Genomic DNA, 23288 nt, shown 5'->3' with positions numbered 1-23288 from the left:
TTGAAAGTTGTGCCTGCATGATGAACAATACACTCACCATCACAAATTATTTTTATTACCATTAATTTTAATTTACTATTATTATTTATTATTATATCATTCCTGCACTGAGAAAAAAAAATTTCTGTTTTTGAGCGAAAACCAATGGTATAAATAATTTGTTATAATTTTAATAGAATCATTTTTTTTTCGGTACTTTGAATTTTCTTAGGGATTTTCGAAAAAAAAGTACCTCTTTTTCTTTTTAATTACGATCAACCTCGAGATTAACTTTTTTTTTTTGTGATTTCATTTAGAATTTTTATCCTTTTTTCATAACTAACCATATTTTTTATAAGTAATCATATATCTATAATATGTTAATATAGTAACCATATAGTTTTTATATAATTACATCTATAATTAATCTGTGATTACAATAATTAGTTCTATATGTTGTTTTTGTTTTAAAGATATGGTTTGTTTCCTTTGTTATATTTTTTTTTTGAGCTTTACAATAAAAACAAGTGATTTTAATTTTCATTATTAAAATATTTGTGAATAAACAAATTTTTGATAAATTATTTCTAAATTAAGAAAAAAAATGAATATTTAATTTTGAGGTTTATCGTATATTAAAAATTATAAGTAGAAAAATTTTTTCACGGATTTTACAGGGCGTTTATAAGGCAACAAATTTTATTTTTATACGATTTTTTATAATTTTTCTCTAAGCATTATGAGAAATGAATATTTAATTTTCATAGGGAAATTTCGTTTTTAATTAGAAATCCAGTTTTCTATTTCAGAAAGCAGAGCAAATTCTTGAAATTTTTTGTTGTTTTTTTGATTAATTTGTGCTTTGTATGCCTTGAAGTGTTCTGAAATTAAAAAATTGTTTTAATTTTGCTCCAAATTATTATAATAATTAAAAATAAAAAAATTAGGCTGAAAATTAAAAGAAAAAGAAAATTGTGGCATAATGCGTGATGCAGGGCTTCTTTCATTTATGTTTTTATATAATAAATAAATTATAGTGTCTGCGCTCGCTCTAAGAAAGCATAATCGACATATATTTTCCGCTTAAATATATTATTTATTATGTTTTATACCGAATAATTTTACAGTAATGCATATATATATATATATATAAAAAAACGAGATAGTTAAAAGATTTTTTAAATTGAAATATGTATTTTAGAAATTAGTGTAATTTTCTGTAGATAGTATTATTTATTTATAACGAATCATTTATGTCTTATCTGCAAAAAAAAAAATAATTAAATATAAATAGTTCATTTTTAATTTTTATGTTAAAAATTATAAGGCGTTAATTAATTAATAGAAATTGTAAAATTAATTTGAAATAATAATTTAAGTATATATTTTATATAGTATACTCTTAGTATTCTAGTATATACTAGAACATAATCAATGATTAGAAAAAAAAATATATTTTCAAAAAATAGAATTTTTGAGTTTTGATTATATAACAAAATGAGGAGTTTGTGTTTTAATTTGGTATTTTTTAGTTATATAATTAATATACAAAGATATAAATTATATATATTTTGAAATATATAGTTGAAACTTTTAAGACTATATAATATAAATATTTGAAAAAAAAAAATCAAACACTTTATAATGAATATAATATAATAATTATAAATATATTTAAAAATAATTATTTTATAAGAGTAGAATAAATTTTACAGAATTTGCGAATTTAAGCTATAAATGATTGTAAATTTGAAAATAAAAAAATATTAATTGCTGGTAAGTGATACTCTATTCTTTTATTATTTATAATTAAATGTTTGAAGATTTTGTTTATTTTCATTATTAATTTTTATAATGTTGAATAATTTTTTCCCTTAGAGGAAATTAGGATAATTTTCGAAAATTCGTGTCTAGAAAAATTTTGAAAATTCCTTTATTAGGTGGGATAATTATTTAACAAGTTTAACTACTCTTAAAAAATGTACATTATTGTTTAATTTGTTGAAACTATATAACAAATGTTCATTTTTCCTAAGAGTCAAGCGTTGTGACGTCACGTAGCTGTGCAATCAAAATGGCTGTCATCTCTCCTCTTGGAGTCGAATATGGTAATTTAAAATTTTTATTTATTTATTTTTTTTAATTTAATTTTTCAGGACACAACTAACGGCAAAATTTTAAATAATTTCAATAAGTGAAATTAGTTGGCAAAAGAGTTATTTATTTAAAAATGATTTAAAAATTTTATAAACATTTTTCAACTCACATTTTTAAGATTTAAAAAAAAAATATTTTATACTAAACTAATAAATTTATTTAAACTTTTTTTTGTTTTATTGTTTTTTTTTATATAGACAATATGGATACAGATATGGAAGCTGTTAGGAGATTACATGAGAATCCAAGATCTGATGATTCAAAACGATAAATGGCTTATAGAAAATAAATTTCCTTTTTCTGTATAGGTAAGATTTTTATCTAAAATTATAGTTTTATAGAAAATAATTTTCGCAAATTATTTATAGACAAATTTTTTGTGAATTTATTATAATTACACTTGAAAAAAAAATTTGTTTAAAATTAACAATAATTTAAGGAAAAGTTATTAAAAACATTCAAACATTCGCGCTGATATTAAATAACAATAGGACGTTTTCATTGACTGGCGAATTTATCCAAAAAAAATTTAGCCAACCAATTAAAAATACGTTTTTTGTTTCCTTTTGGGTATTTCTGAATTTCATTCATGTTTACATTGATTCAAAACAAGTAACGATTATTATCAATATTATTATTATTGAGACAATAGTTTTGAACAACAGTTCCTCTATGATCTCTGTGATATTTTGTACTGTAATCTTGTCTCATTCGAGAAATTTATTACTTTTAGTATTTAAAAGCGGAAAGTTAATTATTTCACAAAGCAGGTAAAAAATATTTATTTATATAATTAAATAGTTAACAATTATTTACTATATTATTTTATTGTATAATTCGTTTAATTTATATAAATAGTGCCTGAAATTACGAACGTTCAAATGAACGAAATAATTTTTTTGGTCTATGAATTTTTTAAAAATTACTACAGCAACGAAAAATAAAAAAAAGTATATTAAACACACTGAAAGAAAATATGTAACAAATTTTATTAAATATAGTAGACAATTTAGTAAATATTTTTCAATTTTGGGAAAACATGTAAAAATGGGAGAAATATATTTCAGTCTTTAATTAACAAAGTAATTCTACAAAATCTTTACTGAGATATAATATATTTTATATTAATTTTTTCCAGTTTGACACGTTTTCCCTAAATTGAAAAGTATTTACGAATTTTTGTTATCTATTTTCTTTCATTGCATTTAATAAATTATATTTTTGAATACAGAAAGCAATATTTTATAATAAAATTTGAAAGTAAAAAAGTAGTAAATAAATTTGAACGTTCAGAACCGTTAAATTATTTATATCTTAAATTTTGACTAACTATACCCGTTTTCTCATTTTTTTTCTCATCGCAACTTTAATATACTTTAAAAATTTATAAATTATAAAAAACTTTTATTTTCTTGTATTTATTTATTATTATTTTTATTATTTTTTTAAGGACTTGATCATGAGTTCCAATGATCAAGAAAATTACAATTCTGACGAAGTTGGGAACATACCTGTAGTAATGAATGAAGAAAGTCAATCGCCATTAAATATTGCCTCTAATGATGACGAAGAAAATTCAAATTCAAATTCTGAACAGGAACAAATTCACGGAGCACATGTTCCAACGATTATTGATCCTGTGAGGCAGTACATGTTACAAAAACATCTTGTTCTTCTTATACACGCACAAACATGTTTAGAAGATGAAAGTGAACGAAATATTCCAGCTTCCAGTTGTCGTGTTGCCTTTTGTGATGTGATGAGAAATGTTCTAAAACACATGGAAACTTGTTTAGATGGCATAAATTGTACATATGAATTATGTAGTGCATCTCAATTACTTTTATATCATTTACAAAATTGTGGTCAAGCAACATGTCCCCTTTGTGCACCATTCATTGATACCGATGTACTTTTAACATCACCTGAACCAGAATCATCATCCGACACGGAAAATAATATAAATAATTATCCACGAAGAATTAGATCAATGTCAAATTTAGATTTAAATCCACAAGAAGGTGTTTCATCATTAGAAGAAATTCTCCATTCGCCAAATGGTATTTCAAGATGGGTGGAAAATACGAGAAAATTGGTACAACTTAATTGGCAATTATTTTTACTTTTACACGCTGATAAATGTCGAGCTCATCGTAGTCTCTTGTCATGTCCAACGCCAAATTGTCAAGAATTTCGTACTGCATTAAATCATATGCCAAATTGTCAAGCTGGACGAAATTGCATATTTCCACATTGTTCAGCCTCGAGACAAATCATTAATCATTGGTTAAATTGTCGTTCAAGTATTTGTCCATTGTGTGTGCCTATCAGACAATTGGAAGGTGTACGTAGTAGAAATTTCTTCACATCAGTATTACAATCGAGTAGAATACATCGAAATCCCGGACCGTCAAGTGCACCACCGCCTTTGCGACCAATAGGAAATCAACCAAGTTCGTCACAAAATTTGAGAAATAATGGACAGAGTTTGAATTCTATAGCTGAAAATGATCAAATTGATGGAATCAATAGTGATGTAAATAATCCACCAGGTGTGAGAGGACAAGGATCAGGGGATATAAATTCGTATCGTACACCATTGGATGTGAATGTTAATCAATCTACTAATAGAACAAATTATAATAGAGATCCATTACCTCTTTTGATACACGTGAGTCATGGTCCATCATGTTCGTTGAGTACAAACGCTGCAGGATCTCTTCAATTGTGCTCTTCAGCTGAACATCATTATCAACAATCAGGTTTTATATTTTCAAATCCAAATCCTCCGACGACACAAACGGATGTTAGTCCACCGGGTGTTAGAGTTGGAAGTTTGCCAGGTTATGGTCCAGATGATGTGAGTCCACCCGGTGTGAGAATTGGAAGCCTTCCAGGTTACGGTCCAGATGATATCAGTCCACCTGGTATGAGAATTGGAAGCTACAATCTAAATCCTACAGTTGAAACTAATGAAACAATTGAAAACAATCAAACACTTCTTCGTGTGTGTGATGAAAGTGTCAACAATTCATCTTCATCATCAAAAATTGATTTAAATCCAGTTCCAGAGGGAAAGATTTCAGAAAATCGTACATCAGGTATGAAAAAATATAATCCTGTGAATATTATAACATTAACATATAAAAATTACGATAGAAGAAAATAGTTGACTAGAAAATAATTTGAAAACATAACCTGAAATTTTACAATCGTCAACATTTTTATTGAATTATTAGAATTACTTACATTCAGCATTATTTAATTTATTATTTTATTTTTATTATTTATTAGTGAAATTTATAATTTCTTTACCAGATACGTCAGTGAATAGAGATACAACAGTGAATGAACCGGAAATGCAAGCGCTTACCGGAACTATGTCAAGAATGTCTGTACCAGAAACTACTGAGACCAATACAAAACAATTAAAAGAAATTGATTCCAATGAATCATCAAATATTGACACAACTTCAGTTATATCTTCCGAAAAAGAACTTAATCCAATTGATGATTCAAATTCTCAAATTACTGTTATTGATCCTTCGTTAGATCTTCAACAAAATGAAGGTTCATCGACAACTGTAGATGAAGAAAAATGATTCGCATGTAATATGCAAAAAAAAAAAACAATGACGAAAGGTATATTATTCTATTTTTAAACAAATTTTATGGCCTTGATATATTGCAATTTTTAAATAGTGACAAATTGATTCGGTATTATAATTAGGCCAGTGTAGATAAATTTTACTTGATTTCTAACTAACAATGTAAAATAGGAACAGAGGGGACTTTTTATTAAAGATATTTTTATTATTAAAATTGTTTTTTTTTTTCTTTTTTCATTCATAAATTATTCATTTAATTGAAAAATTGATATAGAATATATTTATTTAAATAATTTTATTTAACAATATCAAGATTAATTCATTTATAATTATTAAATTCTAATAAGTGGATCAATATTCAAAATTACCGCGTTAATTATTATATGCGCAGTCTCTCTAACCTACAAAAATTAGTGACAAAATGGCGGTTACCAGTTGATTTTGTGTGCGTGGTCCACTGCAGTTCTACTGCAAAGTCCACTGCATCATTATATATTAATTTGTAGTTATCAAAAAAAAAAAAAAAATGGGCGGCATTAAACGACAATGGTAGTCATATTTAGATTAGAAGAATACACTGATAAGGATTTGACGTTTATTGTATTGTCTAACAATAGCTCTCCTTTTTTTTGGATGAATGGCGGGTTATGATGTCGTTTCTCTCGTCCTTGACAGTGCAGTGACAGTGGATTCAATTGCTCTATACTGTTATGTGCATTTATGACGTTGAGATTTAATTAATTAAACAAGTACCGACAGAATGGAGGTGCTTAAGACTACACAAGAGATCGTTCACGAAGGATGGCTCATCAAGTCACCGCCTACGAAAATCTGGAGGGCGGTAAGTACTAACTTCCATCTTTACTCAAAGATTTTTCTGCCATTGTCATTTTATCAACAAAAGTTATTGTTTACAGTTTAAAAATAACAATTTATGTTTCAATTAGGAACGAAATTAATATTCTTTTTTTTAATTTTAAACACATTTTCCAATTTGATTGTTTTTTTTTACTTTATAGACTATAATAAGATTTGTGAAATTTTTTATAACCTTAATTTTGTTATTCTATTGCACTTATAAAATGTAGTAGTTAATTATTTAAATTACGAAACAGTTTTCTCTCTTTTTTAGAAGTATTAATTACTAATTTTGTGTATTTCTTTTTAGCGTTGGAGAAAACGGTGGTTTGCTTTACGTCATAGTGGCGAATTACCAGGGCAATACTTTTTGGAGTATTACACAGACAAGAGATGTCGAAAACGAAAAGGTCAAATAGATTTGGATCAGTGTGAACAAGTAAGTTTTTGGAAAATCAATTTTGTTATTTAGGTAATTATTTATTATTATTTATTATAGTAATTATTTATTTTAATTATTTAGGTTGACGCTGGTTTAAGATTTGAGAATCGTAAACAAAAATATCAATTTATGTTCAACGTTAAAACGCCAAAGAGAACATATTACCTTGTGGCTGAAAACGAAGCTGAAATGAATAAATGGGTTGACGCTGTTTGTCAAGTTTGTGGCCTAAAGGCATACACTCAAGACGAAGAGCAACAATGTCAGAGTAATTAAATTATTCCATTTTTATTTCAATTCGTTTTAGTGTAATTTTATTTATTTTCCATTTTATTTCTAGTGTTTCAATTCGAAGCGCAAGAATCACCGCCAATTTCTCCAACGAGTACAATTTCCGGTCCCTATATTCCGATAAGTGAGTGCATTTCAGGACGACGTCTCAATGACACAAGCTCTCTAAGTTCAACTCTTGGCCAAAGCACTGAACAATACGACGCTCCAAGAAGAATTCCTCCATCACCTCCAAGATCACCGACGACAACCGACGCCGAAAGTGTCTTCACTGATGACGAATGGAGTGCCCCTGTACCAAGTGTCAATTGGGAAACATTTCCATCTTGCGGTAAGAAAAATTAAAAAAAAAAAAAAAAAAAGGAAAAAGAAAATTGAAAATTATCATAATTCATTTTTAGGAGACTTAAAACCACCGCAATCATTGAGTGATGCAGAAATTGGTTCGTGGAGTGTGCGTAAAAGATTTGGCAAACTGAGAATAGTTGATTCGGCCGCACCACCAGTTGCAGAAGAGTTACCCGCTCCACCACGACCACCAAAACCACCGCACATGTTACCCGAAAATCCTGGACACAATTATTTGAATTTGGACGGTGCTACTGAAAGTTCAAAGCCAACGACACCCGCCACACCGGCACCATCAACACCCGCGACGACAATTCTCACCGATGACACCTATGAAATTTCCCGATCCCAACAATCTGGAATGGAAACAGGTGGAAGAAAACATTACACTGCAACGCCATCGTCGTCAGTTGACGATCGTATATTTCGTTACGATTTCCACGAGGAAGAACCCTCAAGTCCACGTTCGGAGAGTTCAACAACGGCGACCTATTCAAATCTACCTAGTCCATTATTAAAGGATAGTTCCACATCAGTGCCTACTACCATGGCTCCACCACCTCCAGTTGTTCATAGGGATTTGAAACCAGGTAGAAAAACAAGTGATTCAACTTCTATTATTAGCAATGAACCATCGCCTGGACCAGCATTCGATGCAAATTCAACGGAACATTCACCCGCGGAACCACCGAGTATCGATAGAAAACTCAAACCGCCTTTAAACAGGCCACCAATTGAAAGTAATAAATAGTACCAAAAATAGATATTTTTTTTCTATTTGTTTTTTCATTAATTAAATTATTTCAGTTAACACTGGAGCTCTACAATTGGCTTCTCCTCCAGGAAGAGGAAGATTGAGAGCAGCACCCAGTCCAACGCCTACCACGAACACTTATTCTAATCGCCATCATTCAACGTCTGATGAAGACAACAATGCACACGACGATAAGGAGGAGGTTATATTATTTTCTAATTGAATATCTAAACGTGACTTAAAAATTTCCTATAATTTTTTCACATGTTTAAGTCACAAATATTAACACTTGCAGTAATTTTTCTAAAAAAAGAAATTTATTTACAGATTTATTATTATCAGGATCACAATGCATTTATTCCAGCGTCAAATCGACGACTGGTTGTATTGCAATATCTTGATTTAGATTTGGAGGCTAAGGAAAGTTTTTCATCGACAACATTGCCAACAATTCAATCACCGCCCAATAGTACTGTTTATAAAACAGTTGATTTTCTCAAAACCGAAGCATTTAATCGTACTAGACAACGAGTTGAAGAAGAACGAAAGCAATGTACTGACGATCTTACCTAAATGCTTCGAAATTCCAAGATTTTTATTTTCAATCGTCATATCAAAAAAAAAAAAGTATATATTCTTAAGAGAAAAAAAAGGTAATTAAACTAATCATCTGTTTATTCATATATTATCATTAGACTGTCATTTAATTTACTTTTAGTGCATTTTTACTTCATAGCACTTTTTCAAGAAAAATCTATTTTATATATATTATATATATATTACATATATATACGGTAAAAATAGGATTTCTTTTTAGAAGTAAATAATTTTTTAGATGAGGAACAAATTTTAGTCTCTAACGAATTTTTCATTTATTTTTTTCTTGAAAATTAATTTTCTTTTTAAATTTTAATGTTTAAAAATGTCATTACAATATATTTGTTCCTCGTTTATTTTTGATAACCAAAAGAAAGAAATTTAAACTCTTGAACAATTTTTCTAGAAAAAAATTGTTAATTTTTACTGAATAGTGATAAAAATTAGAATCTAAACCATAAACGCACATAAAGCACAAAGCTTTACAAATTGATTTTCTAAATCTTTTTATCACTAGAATTTCATGTAATTTCATAATCATTTACAAAAAAAAAGTAGCGTTTTTGCCGATGACTATTTGACAATGAATATTTAGCAATATAATAATGGACCAAAAATATAAATTTAATTATTAAGTAACAAAAGCTGGTCGGGTTTGACTGTATAGAAAATGTTTAACTAATCAGTAGTTATTTATGATTGCAAACCAAAATAATATTTACGAATATATCATGAGGCAAGAAAAAATAATTTGTTTTTTGTTTGTCTCTAAAAGCAACGAATTTTGAACGTAAAGAATTTTTTTCTTTAATTGTATAATATTTTCAATAATATATTATTAACGCTGTTCGTAATGAACGCATTTATTTTTAAAAGTGGTATTACACACCTAATGAGAGCGCACTTGTTACAGGATTGTAAATCATGTGTACAGTATTAAAAAATTTTTTTGAAAAATTTCTTAGATTTTACGAATATTATAAGATCTTTTTATACTGCAAGGTACTCTTCTGTTGAGATTAGACATTATATATATAAAAATATATTTTAATTGATGGAATGGAATTTAATCGTCGAATTAAATTTTCTAAATACTGTAAATATGTATACATAAGTATGAACTAAAGAAGAAAAGAAGGTAAAGAAAATGTTATATATAATGCTTTCAGAGATTTTATTACATTTCAGATCGCTTTATAAAGTCGATTTTACAATGTACACTTGTAAACGGTTTTTTCGCTTTTCTATTTTACAATCGACGATTTTTTTTTTGGGCGTCAACTTTTTATTTTCTTATTAAATCCAATAAAAAGTGAATTTTAGTGAAAGAATAGATGAGCTTATTATTGACGAAATACGATTTTCTTTATCGTTTTTAATATGGAATAATTTTTTATTAAATAAATAAAATTAATAGTGTTTGACATTAGATATATTAATATTTATATTAATAATTAATAAAAATTAATTATTATTGTTAATATCTATATTAATATATCTAACACCGTTTACAATTTACATAATTTCGAGAACAAATTTAAAACAAAATTTTGAATTTTTTTTTTTGTGATAGTATTTTGTGTTATAAATTTTAGTGTAATTAATTGAAAGGATTTAGTTTTGTAGAATTATTATATTCTTAATTGGAATGTCGATAGAAAATCTGCGGCTCTCGTCACGACATTTTCAAATTCCAAAAAAGATAAAGCACCATCACTGTCGATATCACTTTCTTCTAAAACTTTTTCACAAATTGTTGCCACTTCCTCGGAACTTAATCCACCACGAACTAATTGATTGCAGGTCTTTTCCAAATCATTAAGTCCCAATAGTCCATCGCCATCGAAATCTGTTATTAGAATTTAAATATATTTCCAGAAGTTTAGTAATAAAATTCGGAACTTGTAAAAATTATTTAACTCACCGTAAATTTTAAAGGCGTAATGAACTTTCAAATCGCGAGGTGCTTGATCGGAAAACACTGACATCATCTCCAGGAATTCTTCGAAGCAAATCCCCTCGTTTGATGAGTTGCCAGGCTCTTGGCCATGATGATGAGTAGTAAAGACTTCCAAAATACGGTCTCTGAAGGGATTTTCCTTAATGAGAATTTTATTTGTTATGTTATGATGATTTTTTTATATTTCTCACATTTCTTTTTCAAAATATTATTAATCCAAATTTTTAATTAGAATTTTTTTTATCTTTAATAAAAACAAGAAAAATTTACTTTCAACTTTTTTGAAATCTGAGAAACAATTGGATTAGAAATGAGAATGATCTTATAGTAATTATTATTGTGTTAAATAATTTATATTATTAATCAATTATAAATAATTGCTCTAGGCTAGGGAAAAGTTAGAAATTATTTTTTAAAAATCGAAAGAAATTAATAATTATGCAAACCTTCAATTCGGGTATTTTATCCAATGTCGAGAAAGGTATTCGCAAAGATGAAGCTTCCAAGGGGGTCAATATTTCAGGAACCACTCCCGTACCTCCAATTTCTCGAAATCTTTTATAAATTCTGTATAATAATTACTCTACTTAAAAATTTAAATGGACAAAAAAAAAGTAATTTGAATAATTTGTGATCGTTACCTCAAAATTTCTTTACGTGTAAAATACGTGGAATCTTGATAATCTTCCAGTTGTTCTTCGGTGAATGTATACACTTTGTTTCCCATTTTTTTTCACTTTTGGCTTTGTAATCTCAATTGCAATTAAGAAAAAATCGGTAATTTTCAATTTAACGTAATCTTTACGCCACAATTCTTTCATCGACTATTGTAAAACTTTTTTTTAATATTGTTAATTTGCGTTTAATATTAGTGAAGCTTATTTATTTTTCGATGTTGTTGCACCGAGAGGTAAAAGCACAATGTAGACGATTGAAAAATTCTTTGCCCTTTTAATATACCACACCCCGAACATCAAGACACGAATAGGTTTTTTTTTTATGGATATACAATACCATAGTGGTAAAAAAATAGGTGCGGTTTAACACGCCTAGTTTTTAATATTCTATTAGGAAGTTCAAATTATTCGCTAATAAGCGCTATCTAATCATAATAAATTCATTGGGATTATTTAATTTTTGTATCATCTTACACAATTCATAATTTTTAAATCGATATTTCGTTTGTTGAATCGTTAAATCGTTTGCGCTTAAAAGTAGGCGTTTTTAATTTTTTCACTTTGAAACTAATTAGTAATAATTTTACTTTACTTGTGAATAATAAAAGGATTTTTTCAAAAAAATAAATCACAGAAATATTTTATATAATTTTGTATTTTTCGATACAAAAATATTTAAATTTTATAAAAACCTGAGTATTTCTGAAATTTAAATAGGAATTAAACATAATGATCTTCATACGCCTCCTTGCAGTCTAATAAATTATTAAGACTTTCCATGTACTCGTCATTTTCGAGACCCGAATTTTCAAAAGCGTGAAATCTTTTAATTGTTCTCACTTTTTTCGCTTGATTATAAAGTGATTCGTACATATTTGACAAGCTACTTCCACTGTGTAGACCAGCCATAACTGATATACTTTCGACACCTGAAAAAAAAATTAATTAGGAAAAAATGTTTAAAAAAAAAAATGAAGAACAATTTTTTTTTACCGTCATTATTTGGTGTATCTGAAATATTTCCATTTTTCATAACTTGATTGTTAAAAATTTTCGGGAATGGACGTTTTGTCGTCAATGGCGCGCTAATATTTGTAAAATAAGTAGCCGACGCGTGACAGGAACAGGAAAAAAATAACGACATCATTTCATGGACTGTTGAACATTTATAAGCCGCTTTTGATAATTGATTTTGTGCTTCATTTAATGGTCTTTTTAATCTATTCTCAGGTACACCTCTCAATGAAATACTTTGATAATTTTTGTCTGTTGATATTTCACAATATGGCGTTAAACTCGTCCACAATGGTTCTTCCAAATCATCCAAAATATCAATTAAATCACGTTCCACTGTCATTGGAAATGGTAGATTTAAACTCATTGCTGCCGCTTTTCGACCTAATTTATTCATATCAGCGCAAAGATCCGACAGTGCAGACATTGGAAATTTTTTCTGACGATATCTCAATGTCAATGTATCGAGGGCCGTTGCCAAAATTGCTGCACTATGATACTTTAATTGTGGATCATAGTCTAAATATTGAAATTTTCGAAATTTACCCGTTTTGGGAAAAATTTCCTCCCTACAACCCAGGGGACTGAATAGTGATGAATTTTCTCCAATTTGTTGATAACATAAAACGGTATTAACAATTTTTATTAAATCAGCAGCCGATGCCTCAATATTTGTTCCCTCAAATGTTGGAAACGATAGAATACTTTTTCCATATTCGTCACGTAAATATTGAATACACGATGAGCCCAATCCGGCAAAACCATCCGTAGAATCGAGAATCACCTGTCAAAAATGTAAATTCACATAAATCTTTCATTGAAAAGAAAAAAAAAATCATAATAGAAACAATAAATAAAACTATCGAACAAACGAATTTTAATAATACCAAAAAGGTAATGACTATCTGGTTACTTGAATTTGAAAAAAAATCGATAATAAACTAAAACAAAAAATTAGAAAACCTGAAATCCTTGAATTAAATCGCATTCCTCGACGTAATTTCTGATCTTGTCGGTAAAATCCTCTGAAAATGATTCTGTACTCCACACGTTTCGTCCATAATTAAATACATCGAATGGCTGATTTGGTGATTCGTGGGTATATTGTTTGACTACATTAACCGTCCTTGGATGAAAACGAGGAACTAGATAGTCAACCCATTTATTTACATTGTTTTCAATCTCAATACTTTTTTCTGTTTCTTCATTATTTCTTGTAGGATGATCTAAATCTTTAATAAATGACGATTTCGATGCCTCTGGTTCTTCTGAAATTTGAACATTCTCGTCGTACCAAAGAATATCCTTGTCTTTTGATGAATTTTCATATAATGTTCCATTTTCGTTTAAATAACCCAAACTTCCTTTTAAATCGACCAATAAAAGTCTCGGTGTATACGTAATTTGTTTCTTTAGAAAAAAAAACAAAAATTAGATTTCTTTTTTACAACTATGGGGAAATTTTTAATTAATCTTTTATATTTACCTGACGTGTTTCTCCTTCTCGATATAAAACATCGTGATTAATTTCTGAAGGATTATCCGGATCGTAGGAAAAATTTGTTTCCTGGTCAAATAATAAATATTCGTTATTTACATATTAAAATTATTAATTATTTATTAAATTTGATTCGTACATCCAGTGATATATTTAATAATAAATAATATTCTTCAGGAATTTGGATAAAAACATTTTATTTAAAAAAATTCGTCACACAATAATATTATTTATTATTATTAATGATTTTAATGAGACTAATCTTTGGTATAAAATTTATTTCTGCAGTAAAAATTATATTATTATTATTTGGAAAATTATATTGTTTAAAATAATTATTCTGTTTTATTTGTATTATTTTTATTTTAGGCAAATACAAAAATTATTTAATAAATATAACGCAATGTTTTGAAAATTCAGAGGTTAGGATGAATTAATTTTATAAAACAAATGGAAATTGTATACTTGCAAATTCCACCAGTGTGTTCCGATATAATTTGAATAATGGCCAAATTGAATAGTTAATATTTCCCGTGTTGACATGGTTTAAAACTTTCTATTGTTTATTATTTATTAATAAAATAAAATAAACAATAGTTTTGTATTTGACAGCACGTGCAGGAGCGTATCAACTATAGTCCAATGGATAGACTATTTTTTAAATTTCATATAAATTTGCAAATTGGAGTTTGACTTATTATTTTTTATTATTTAAAAAGTAAGTATAAATTTTAATTAAATGAAGATATTAGTTTTAGTAAGTATACCTATAATTATAGATTGAATATTTTAGTACAAGTTAAAAATGTATGTCGATCGGCAGTTTTTTATAACACTGATCATTTTCCATTGTTATCGTATTAAAAATCACGAATAATTAAATAAAATTAAATTAATAAATAAATTTAAAATTTTGATTTGGTAATTGTGCAAAGTTATATAGACAAAAGTAGCATTTTTATATATATATATAATTTAATCAATATTTGAGGTTATGTTGTAGTCTCATTAATAATTGTATATTATTTGTAAAGCAGCAAATTGACATATCCACGTGGAATTGGAGATAAATATATATTTAAAGATAGGAAATGTCAAAGGTTTATTATTATAATGTCCTTTGAAATTCATCAACCGTGGAGTGAGATTTTCCCAAGAATTACAAAACCAGAAGTTGCTGGTTATTACAGTTTAAACAGTAAACGTGAATATTTACCGGATTTATCGCAATTAAAATATCTACAACTTCCTCGAAATAATCGTATTAATTTTAATCTTAATGATGGAATGGAAAATGTAATACGTAAACCAGACTCAGCATCTGGAGAAAATATAAATAATCTTCTAAAGTGGATACTAGTGAATCATAGTAAAATTCAAGCACCACTTGATTCAGCACGATGGTGATTATTTTTTTAAATTATATTTTATATTGTAATTTTTTGTATTTATTTTAATTGGTGATTAATAAAAAAAAAGATCTATTTTGTGTCAGGTTAAAACCAGAATTTGTAACTTATCGAGGACTATTAAGTACTTTATGGAGAACTCCATTTGAAGATAGAGATGGCTGGATAATTTGTGCAGCCAAATTTCAAGGAACAATTTATCTTTGTGCTTTTGATACCGAAGATGTAAAAAAGAGAAATGCAAATATGACCCCCAGAGATCGAATGATGTGCTCTTGGGGATATAAATTTGAACAGTTTGTTTTGTCAGGTATAAAAAAAGTTTATTAGTCAAAAACATTTCTTTTGTCAAATTCTCGATTAATTTTCTTGTTTAGATTCACCTGATAAAAAGCCAAACACTGCCGAAACTGTTAATGAATGTGAGGAATTTTGTTGTATTTTCACATGTGAATTTGGTGATAAATACCTTTTGTACGGTGCCGAAATGGATGGTATTGAATCGAAAATACCAATAAAAGAACCCGTATCATGGAAAAATATTAATTTTGTTGAATTAAAAACAAATAGAATTATTGAAACTGGCCGACAGGATTTAGTTTTTCGTAAAAAACTTTTAAAATGGTGGTGTCAATCATTTTTGGTTGGCATAGAAAATATCACATGTGGTTTTAGAACAAATAATGGACACGTGATAGATTTGAAAAAATACAAGGTTTCCGATTTGATTAAAATGGCAAAGGTAAACAAGATTTATTGTAATTAATGTTAAGTCATTCACAATTGTCGCGATAATGACACGCGCACGTGTCATTTGATTACGCCTCAGGATATTATATAATAAAATTACTTAATAGCAATAGAGAATTATTTTTAAAATTGTATCTAATATTTACGTTTTAGATAAATGTTTTCTTTTTGGAATTAGGAGTTTTTTTTTAAAAGAAATTCTTTGCTTTTTTACGTAGAATAATTTTACTTTTCTATAATTTAAAATTAATTTCTTTTTTTTAGAACAATTGGGAGCCATCGCCTTGTATGAATTTTGGTGATGCATTTTTGAATCATGTTAAAAGGGTCGTTACCAAAGACTACGACAAATGTATTTATAAATTTTCCTACAGTCCTGGTAGTGAAGAAGTCGAGTTGAATGTACTTAATAATCAACATTCATCGAGTTATGTTTCGCAATATACATTTTTACCTCAATGGTTTATTGACAAAGCCAACGAATTAATACAAAATTAAATTAATCCTAAAGGAATCGTATCCCTTTTTTTTATATTCCTCGGATAAAAGTAATTGTAAGGTAAAAAACGTTTTTTTTTTTTTTGAAAATTAAACACAATTTAAAAATTAAACATGTAAATAGATTTTAGTTTATTATATTTACATTAATTTCATTTAACAATTTGTGTACATTGTGATAAATCTTTTTTTTTATACAAAATTTAACTGTCGATGATGAATAAAATTTAAGTATTTTTTTCAGTAATTTAAACGTGGAGTTTTTTTTCCATGTAAATAAGTTTCTATAATCCTAGAACTTGATTCATAGCCGACATTTCAGAATGAGACAATGGTTTTAACATAAGTCCTGGAACAGGTGGAGTCATTTCCAAATCACGTAATTCATTGACCTTGACTTTTAATTCACTTCGAAGTTTATTAATTTCTATATCGCATTGATTTTGATCTGGAAGAAATCATAAAAAGGTAAAGCAATATTTTTTCATTTTAATAAGGTTTAAAATTAAAATTACATGATCGAACCTTTTAATAATAATTCCTCAGCATTTTTGGAGGTCATTTTCATTAGTATTGGTCCAACAGTTAACCAAGTTTTATCGTGCTTTTGTTTTTGTAATGCTCGTAAACCAACTCGATCGTCATTTCTTCTCATGTCAAGTGCAACAATATCTTGTCTATCAGTTAGAATTTCTCCAGCTTTTCTTTCCACTTGTTCAAGATGATTTAATAACTCCTTCTGGTTGATGTCCATTGTCTAGAAAAATAAAACCAAAAATTTATAAAAAAACGTTTTTTATAAATAGAAAATAAATATAAGATTATATTTTCATTTCTTCTCAAATGTTGAAATAAAAAATTCTCGTACTTTAATCGAAAATTATTTTCGATCACTTTTTTTTTCTTAGGACAATGCTTTTCGAAGTGCTTTGTCTCTTCGTGCTTCCCGTTGAAGATGATTATCTCGTTCCCATTTCTTTAAAGTTCGTTCATTGGGTGCTCTTCTTTTTGTTTTGATGGCTCGTCGATCACCAGGTTTAAAATGAGTGACTTTTGGAATATTATTTTTTTTCTCCTCAAGTCCAAGACCTTTTCGATCTTGTTTTAATATAGTTTTAACGGGATATTTACGACCTTCTCCAGATGGTCCTAGACCATGTTCCTCGTCCCATCCTGAATTTATAAGCATTTGATAGCCTTTATTTCCCTTTGGAACAATGTAATGAGCTCCCGATATTTTTGGCTTCATATTAAAAATATGTACAATCGAAGATTCGTGTTCTAATTGCGTGACATTCTCAAAATTGGAATTACATACATTGCAGTAGAAATTTATTTTTTCTATTTTCTTATGTTTATTAATAACTGTTGGATTTTTTGATGAAATGTTCTTAAGTTTATTATCTCTTTCCTCTAAGAGTTTTACAATATTTGTAAATTTATTTTTTATAGCTAATGCTGCTGCTGTTAATCCTGATTTATCCTTGATATTTTTCTTTGCTCCTAGTTTGAGGAAAAGTTGAACAATTTCTAAATTTCCACTGTATGCTGCGGACATTAAAGGCGTCCAACCATAGGCATCTGTTATATTTATATTATTCGTATGCAAATTAGTTTTCAAAAATGAAATATCTTTACTTTCAATTGCTTTGAAAATTAAATTTACAGATACGTTTGCACTTGTTGTATTTTCAATTAGTTTCCTTTTTCCTCGGACAATTTTCTTTGTTTGATTATTTTGTTGTGATTTTTCATTGGGAAAATTGATAGCTTCCTCATAAGCGATCTTTGCCTCTAAACCTTGGAAACCAAGTTTGCTGATGATCTTTTTAGCTGGTAATTCTTCGATATTATTACTTTCTTTGACAAATATTTTCAAAGGGCGATCAACTCCAATTATATTATTTGGATTGAAGGACATTGTATTGCGTTTTTTAAATTTATTTATTTTGATTTGAACTCAATTCTCTTCTTATCATAATTATATATTTTCTTCTTAGAGTTTTAGAAGGTAAATTAGAGACAATATAAATTTTCTTTATTTACCTTTTTACGTTAATTTGCTTCTGGAATAGGTTATGTTTAACTTTCTTTTTCCATAAAACAGATGTGCAAGATTTATTTTACTTTTTTTAAGATAACGAATTGTTTTTACACTTTTTTTTTTATCGATTTATAACACGAAAACATATATTTCGGGTAAATAAATAAAAATTATTGTTTAAAAACTATTTTTCAATTACTTTTCAAATTTTCAACTGACTTCGGGACTGTTCGATAATTTCCGATCTTGTACCGACAACTTCCGTCAAATGACGAAAATTGACGGAAACAGACGGAAATTGTTTGCGCAGCAGCTAGCGCGTGTACATTTTTTTTAAAAAAGAAATTCTTTAATCTTTTCAATGAATAGTACCATAGTAAGAAGATTTAAAGGATTATCAGTTCATACGAAAATATTTATTGGATGGTAGGTATGTTTTAACATAGAGAATTTTATTTAAATTTATCGAATTCTTGCGATAAGAAGCTGTACTCATATTTTTCTATGTTTCTAACCTCAAAATTTATATTTTTTCACTTTTTTTCGTAGCTGATTTAAATTTGGAGAAATTAATTTTTGTTAATTAAAATCTAAAATTGTATAATTCAATAAAATAAAAATTAATTTCGATTAATTTATTTAGTTGTTAAAACTTTAGTTTTAATATAGTAATGAGTATAGAAAAATTATAATTGTTTTTAGGGGTTTTGCCGTTACCGCAGGATTATATGGTTTTGTTTTATCAAGAAGATATATAACATCGAAGAGATATGATAGTATGAAAAATAGAAAAAACGTACATCTGGATTTCACTGAAATAGAGCCGTCTCAACGTACATCAAAAACTTTGTGGTGGTAAATAAAATTAAGAAAATTATTAAATTAAAAAAAAAAAAAGAAAAATGGCAGCACTACCTCAATTGGATGAAGAAAAATTCAAATTGGTCCAGGATTTGGAAATTGAAATGATGTCCGATATGTATAATAGAATGACATCAGCGTGTCACAAAAAGTGTATTCCACCAAAGTATCGTGAACCGGAACTTGGAAAAGGTGAATCAATATGTCTTGATCGTTGTATTGCTAAATATTTTGAAGTTCATGATAAAATTGGCAAAAAATTAACACAAATTACAATGCAAGATGAAAATGCCCTAAAGAGTAATGTTGCAGAACAAGCTAAACTAGCAAATTAACATCGTTGATTTAATAAAATTAATGTTCATCGAAATTTAAAAAAAAGTCGTGCATTTAGAATTCTCATTAGTAATTTTAATTACTAATGAAATTAGTTTATTTTCATTTCTATTATTATTAGTTATAATTGACCTCAGATTTCTATAAATCCTGACGACGTTGTTACATACTGTAATTATGTGTTGTTAATAAAAAGGATTTAAAGTGAAAAATGAGAATTTAAAAAACTAAATTTATAATAGGATTTTGAAGGAAAATAAAAAAAAAATACGAAGAAATTACTGGAAAAACGTATTTTATTGTTGTCAATGAATAACTTCATTGAAAAAATTTTTTTCATGTACATTTAAAAAAAACAATTACAATACATAATCAATTAAACATGTAATTTCAGTTAATCATTTAACACTCACTTTTTAACACTAACAAAAAGATATTAAAAAAAATTGGCACATGAACAAAAAAAAGAAAATACTTAGACAACGTCTTAGTAATAAAATACAATCAAATGGTGGTTCATGCAAAAACAATTTATTCTAGTAATATTGTAACAAAACTCAAAATTTATCAAAAAAAAAAAATCAATATATTTTTTTTTTTTTGATTAGTGAAACGTTATGTACATATTAATTGTATTAACGCTTATGATTTAAGTCTCCGTGTGCTTCCTAAATTGTTTAGCACTACCAATTAATTAGCGCGCAAGTTAAAACAAATTTAATTATTTTTCAAATGTTCAGCCTTTTTCTTTCGTCAAAAGAACTTTGTTACAACTTCGCGCAGTTGTAAATTATTTTCAATTATCTATTTAAATTTTTGTTCTTTTTTTTTTATCGTTTTTTCACTGCTAAAATTGCAGTGTGTTGACCACCACCGGTTACTCTCATAACTATTTTGTCCTCAAGTTGTTTTCCTTTAATTTTCTGAGGTGTTTCTACATCGTCTTCTTCACCTGTTCCTAATTGTCCATTCGAACCCATTCCCCAGGCATATAATTCTCCTACAAAAAATTTTTTTGTCAAAACAATATATTGTTTTTTTTTTTTTTTAAATAAATGAGTTTAAGAAATCGTACCCGAGGATGATACGGCGAACGATTGAGATGATCCCGCTCCAACGTCGATGCATTTAAATGAATCTAGTGCCGGGACTTGTGTTAATGACGATGCATCCTCACAATTAGGACCCAATCCTAATCGACCGTATTCCTTTCGTCCCATGACGAAAACTTTTCCCTCATCATCGAGAGCAATTGTATGATGTTGTCCTCCACTAATGTGAATCCATTTTCTTCCACTGAATGTTTTTGAAAGACGTGGGAAGAAATGCATATCACCATCAGTCAATCCTGTAAATGGTTTTTTAATTTATTTTTCATTTTTTAAATATATATATTTTATTTTTTATTTTTAGATTGAAATACTCACCGGTTTGTTTATAATTATTTAATCCAAATGTATAAATTTCACCGTTTGGATAGCTTCTTGCGAATGTACAATATGTGCCAGCCCAAATATCGTCAAATACCAATTTTTGTCCTACCTTAAACATTACCATTGCTGGCATTAATAAAGGTTCGACACCTTGTCTACAGTGTCTGTCAGCACTTCTTGGCGATATTCTTCCTAATTGTCCTTGCTCACCACATCCACATGAATAAATACGTCCATGACAATCAAGTAATATAAGATGATCTGCACCCGACGCTATTTTCGCTACAATCACACCTGGTAACATTTCAAGTGGAAGCTTCTCATTTCCTTTGAGTGTCAAGCCCATCGTTCCATGTGAGTCCTAAAAAAAGAAATCAAGTTTAAAAAATATAAAAATATTTATTTATATTTATTTATTAAATACAAGAAATATTTATATACAGGAAAGAAATAAAAAATACAATACCCTAAAGGAGCCCCAAGCAAAAACACGACCATCAGACAAGAGAGCAGCAGAATGTGAATCTCCAGCTGAAACTTGAATGACTTTATCGGGAAGATTGACATAATTAGGAACTGTTTCGGTGCCTTCCTCAGTTGTATCTCTACCCAATGCACCTTCATCATTACAACCGAACGTTAATACTTTTCCATCTTTTGTCAAACACACATTATGCATTCCACCAGCTGCAATTGAAACAATATTCTCATAATTTGGTACAGCGGCTGGTCGAGTTTTTTCTAAGACGTCTGGTCCTAATCCAAGTTGGCCCACATCACCTTGACCAATACAAAGAACGATGCCACCTTCTTTTACTATTCGCAAATCAGGTGATAAAATTAATTCTGAAACATTTTTAAAATTTATTTATTAAATTTACTATTTTTTTACTACTACTTTTTAAATAATTTTCTTTAAAAACTTATTAAATTATAATTATTTTATTTTTAATTAATGATTATTAATTTTGAAATTAAATAAACTAGTTACAATATTAAATTATTTAAAATGATTTAAATTTAAGATAAAATCATTCTATTATCGATTTTTAATGAAAGCATTTTAAATCTCATGTGACAAAACAAGCGAGGTTATAATTCAAAGCATTTAGAAAAGTATTACATAAAAAAGTATATAATCAAAATAAATTTGATTTATTTAATCAAACATGTTAATAAACTTTAAAAAATAGTAATATTTACAAAATTATAGTCAAATTTGTTCTCTATATACAAAAAAAAAGACGTTATTCATTGCCAAGCATCAACATTGAAACTGTTGTGAATTTAAGTATTTTTATGAATTAAAAACTATTTTATTTTAATTTTTACATAAATATAAATTTACCTAGTTTCTTGCTTCGTTTTGTAATTTTATCTTCTTTTTCAATAGCACTTGCAACTCTTTTTGTTCCTTTTCTCGGTGCCACTATAAAAATTTTGAGGTTAAGTTTACAAAATCCATGATTTAAACGTCAAGTACATAATTTAAATTAAAATAACTAAATGACACTTATAGATTATGAATTACTTACTTATAATTTTTATAAATTAATTAAAAATAATGAAAATAAAGAGATATAACACGTTGGCGCCAAATCTGTCACACTACTTTTTGATAAACTTGTTTCTTTGGACGTTGAATAAAATATATAGACAAATTCGTCCTTGGGAGGGCAGTACTGTATAATGTCGGAACATCCGTATTTTTTTAATATACGTTTCATCAATTAATTGATAGCTTTTGATTTATTTAATTTTTTTAAATTATAAA

General features: G+C 27.6%; 8 protein-coding genes across 15 annotated transcripts; 4 read left to right on the top strand and 4 right to left on the bottom strand.

The window, feature by feature from the left end:
• Positions 1–2740: 2740 nt before the first annotated feature.
• Positions 2741–5958, top strand: LOC127284558 (uncharacterized). Its single transcript, XM_051310051.1, has 3 exons — positions 2741–2906; positions 3587–5237; positions 5455–5958. Exons 2-3 carry the CDS (start codon positions 3596–3598, stop codon positions 5736–5738), a joined length of 1926 nt encoding a protein of 641 aa, XP_051166008.1. The 5' UTR covers positions 2741–2906; positions 3587–3595; the 3' UTR covers positions 5739–5958.
• Positions 5959–6147: 189 nt separating this feature from the next.
• LOC127284561 (GRB2-associated-binding protein 2) lies at positions 6148–10423 on the top strand. 3 transcript variants are annotated; one of them, XM_051310056.1, is made up of 8 exons: positions 6148–6293; positions 6420–6585; positions 6913–7041; positions 7126–7312; positions 7385–7666; positions 7737–8423; positions 8491–8639; positions 8765–10423. In XM_051310056.1, exons 2-8 carry the CDS (start codon positions 6505–6507, stop codon positions 9008–9010), a joined length of 1761 nt encoding a protein of 586 aa, XP_051166013.1. In that variant the 5' UTR covers positions 6148–6293; positions 6420–6504; the 3' UTR covers positions 9011–10423. The 3 variants fall into 3 exon arrangements, with proteins under 3 accessions (XP_051166013.1, XP_051166014.1, XP_051166012.1); XM_051310057.1 differs by having other exon boundaries at positions 6148–6585; positions 7126–7306; XM_051310055.1 differs by having other exon boundaries at positions 6148–6585.
• Positions 10192–11924, bottom strand: LOC127284584 (calcium and integrin-binding family member 3-like). Its single transcript, XM_051310099.1, has 4 exons — positions 11636–11924; positions 11441–11561; positions 10959–11133; positions 10192–10883 (listed from the first exon to the last, which is right to left on the bottom strand). Exons 1-4 carry the CDS (start codon positions 11719–11721, stop codon positions 10666–10668), a joined length of 600 nt encoding a protein of 199 aa, XP_051166056.1. The 5' UTR covers positions 11722–11924; the 3' UTR covers positions 10192–10665.
• Positions 11925–12308: 384 nt separating this feature from the next.
• On the bottom strand, positions 12309–14796 carry LOC127284562 (protein misato). Its single transcript, XM_051310058.1, has 5 exons — positions 14649–14796; positions 14172–14252; positions 13649–14095; positions 12665–13469; positions 12309–12600 (listed from the first exon to the last, which is right to left on the bottom strand). Exons 1-5 carry the CDS (start codon positions 14724–14726, stop codon positions 12392–12394), a joined length of 1620 nt encoding a protein of 539 aa, XP_051166015.1. The 5' UTR covers positions 14727–14796; the 3' UTR covers positions 12309–12391.
• LOC127284569 (decapping and exoribonuclease protein-like) lies at positions 14755–17087 on the top strand. 3 transcript variants are annotated; one of them, XM_051310075.1, is made up of 5 exons: positions 14755–14901; positions 15221–15586; positions 15679–15902; positions 15970–16334; positions 16607–17087. In XM_051310075.1, exons 2-5 carry the CDS (start codon positions 15297–15299, stop codon positions 16838–16840), a joined length of 1113 nt encoding a protein of 370 aa, XP_051166032.1. In that variant the 5' UTR covers positions 14755–14901; positions 15221–15296; the 3' UTR covers positions 16841–17087. The 3 variants fall into 3 exon arrangements, with proteins under 3 accessions (XP_051166032.1, XP_051166033.1, XP_051166034.1); XM_051310076.1 differs by having other exon boundaries at positions 14770–14901; positions 15218–15586; XM_051310077.1 differs by lacking the exon at positions 14755–14901 and adding an exon at positions 14981–15104.
• Positions 16949–19128, bottom strand: LOC127284572 (p53 and DNA damage-regulated protein 1). 3 transcript variants are annotated; one of them, XM_051310082.1, is made up of 3 exons: positions 18887–19128; positions 17366–17597; positions 16949–17288 (listed from the first exon to the last, which is right to left on the bottom strand). In XM_051310082.1, the coding sequence occupies exons 2-3, from the start codon at positions 17592–17594 to the stop codon at positions 17125–17127; spliced, it is 393 nt and encodes a 130-aa protein (XP_051166039.1). In that variant the 5' UTR covers positions 17595–17597; positions 18887–19128; the 3' UTR covers positions 16949–17124. The 3 variants fall into 3 exon arrangements, with proteins under 3 accessions (XP_051166039.1, XP_051166040.1, XP_051166038.1); XM_051310083.1 differs by lacking the exon at positions 18887–19128 and adding an exon at positions 17709–17858; XM_051310081.1 differs by lacking the exons at positions 16949–17288; positions 18887–19128 and adding an exon at positions 17709–18879 and having other exon boundaries at positions 17449–17597.
• A 25-nt stretch (positions 19129–19153) lies between these two features.
• Positions 19154–20293, top strand: LOC127284582 (mitochondrial import inner membrane translocase subunit Tim10). 2 transcript variants are annotated; one of them, XM_051310097.1, is made up of 2 exons: positions 19154–19310; positions 19587–20293. In XM_051310097.1, the coding sequence occupies exon 2, from the start codon at positions 19787–19789 to the stop codon at positions 20078–20080; it is 294 nt and encodes a 97-aa protein (XP_051166054.1). In that variant the 5' UTR covers positions 19154–19310; positions 19587–19786; the 3' UTR covers positions 20081–20293. The 2 variants fall into 2 exon arrangements, with proteins under 2 accessions (XP_051166054.1, XP_051166055.1); XM_051310098.1 differs by having other exon boundaries at positions 19159–19314.
• A 297-nt stretch (positions 20294–20590) lies between these two features.
• On the bottom strand, positions 20591–23204 carry LOC127284566 (regulator of chromosome condensation). The gene is made up of 6 exons (XM_051310067.1): positions 23050–23204; positions 22863–22943; positions 21981–22360; positions 21509–21875; positions 21157–21429; positions 20591–21081 (listed from the first exon to the last, which is right to left on the bottom strand). Coding segments are annotated over exons 1-6 (1272 nt in total). The 5' UTR covers positions 23051–23204; the 3' UTR covers positions 20591–20911.
• Between the last annotated feature and the right edge of the window lie 84 nt (positions 23205–23288).

This window comes from Leptopilina boulardi, unplaced genomic scaffold (genome assembly GCF_019393585.1).
Source record: "Leptopilina boulardi isolate dan_hultmark-lab unplaced genomic scaffold, ZJU_Lbou_2.1 LbouV2_325, whole genome shotgun sequence".
Lineage (NCBI taxonomy): Eukaryota > Metazoa > Arthropoda > Insecta > Hymenoptera > Figitidae > Leptopilina > Leptopilina boulardi.
This window is presented reverse-complemented; position numbering and strand designations above follow the sequence as displayed.

Bases quoted from the DNA above. Each gene is read 5' to 3' on its own strand.
- LOC127284558 (XM_051310051.1), top strand. From the start codon at position 3,596: ATGAGTTCCAATGATCAAGAAAATTACAATTCTGACGAAGTTGGGAAC. The intron at 5,238-5,454 runs GTATGAAAAAAT...TTTCTTTACCAG, and splicing joins TTCAGAAAATCGTACATCAG to ATACGTCAGTGAATAGAGAT.
- LOC127284561 (XM_051310056.1), top strand. From the start codon at position 6,505: ATGGAGGTGCTTAAGACTACACAAGAGATCGTTCACGAAGGATGGCTC. The intron at 7,042-7,125 runs GTAAGTTTTTGG...TTAATTATTTAG, and splicing joins ATTTGGATCAGTGTGAACAA to GTTGACGCTGGTTTAAGATT. The intron at 7,667-7,736 runs GTAAGAAAAATT...ATTCATTTTTAG, and splicing joins GGAAACATTTCCATCTTGCG to GAGACTTAAAACCACCGCAA.
- LOC127284584 (XM_051310099.1), bottom strand. From the start codon at position 11,721: ATGGGAAACAAAGTGTATACATTCACCGAAGAACAACTGGAAGATTAT. The intron at 11,562-11,635 runs GTAACGATCACA...ATTATTATACAG, and splicing joins ACACGTAAAGAAATTTTGAG to AATTTATAAAAGATTTCGAG. The intron at 11,134-11,440 runs GTTTGCATAATT...ATTCTCATTAAG, and splicing joins ATAAAATACCCGAATTGAAG to GAAAATCCCTTCAGAGACCG.
- LOC127284562 (XM_051310058.1), bottom strand. From the start codon at position 14,726: ATGTCAACACGGGAAATATTAACTATTCAATTTGGCCATTATTCAAAT. The intron at 14,253-14,648 runs GTATACAATTTC...TTATTTGACCAG, and splicing joins CACACTGGTGGAATTTGCAA to GAAACAAATTTTTCCTACGA. The intron at 14,096-14,171 runs GTAAATATAAAA...TTTTTTCTAAAG, and splicing joins GAGAAGGAGAAACACGTCAG to AAACAAATTACGTATACACC.
- LOC127284569 (XM_051310075.1), top strand. From the start codon at position 15,297: ATGTCCTTTGAAATTCATCAACCGTGGAGTGAGATTTTCCCAAGAATT. The intron at 15,587-15,678 runs GTGATTATTTTT...ATTTTGTGTCAG, and splicing joins CCACTTGATTCAGCACGATG to GTTAAAACCAGAATTTGTAA. The intron at 16,335-16,606 runs GTAAACAAGATT...TCTTTTTTTTAG, and splicing joins ATTTGATTAAAATGGCAAAG to AACAATTGGGAGCCATCGCC.
- LOC127284572 (XM_051310081.1), bottom strand. From the start codon at position 18,761: ATGTCCTTCAATCCAAATAATATAATTGGAGTTGATCGCCCTTTGAAA.
- LOC127284582 (XM_051310097.1), top strand. From the start codon at position 19,787: ATGGCAGCACTACCTCAATTGGATGAAGAAAAATTCAAATTGGTCCAG.
- LOC127284566 (XM_051310067.1), bottom strand. The intron at 21,876-21,980 runs GTATTGTATTTT...TTCTTTTTTTAG, and splicing joins TTGCTTGGGGCTCCTTTAGG to GACTCACATGGAACGATGGG. The intron at 21,430-21,508 runs GTGAGTATTTCA...AACCATTTACAG, and splicing joins AAATAATTATAAACAAACCG to GATTGACTGATGGTGATATG.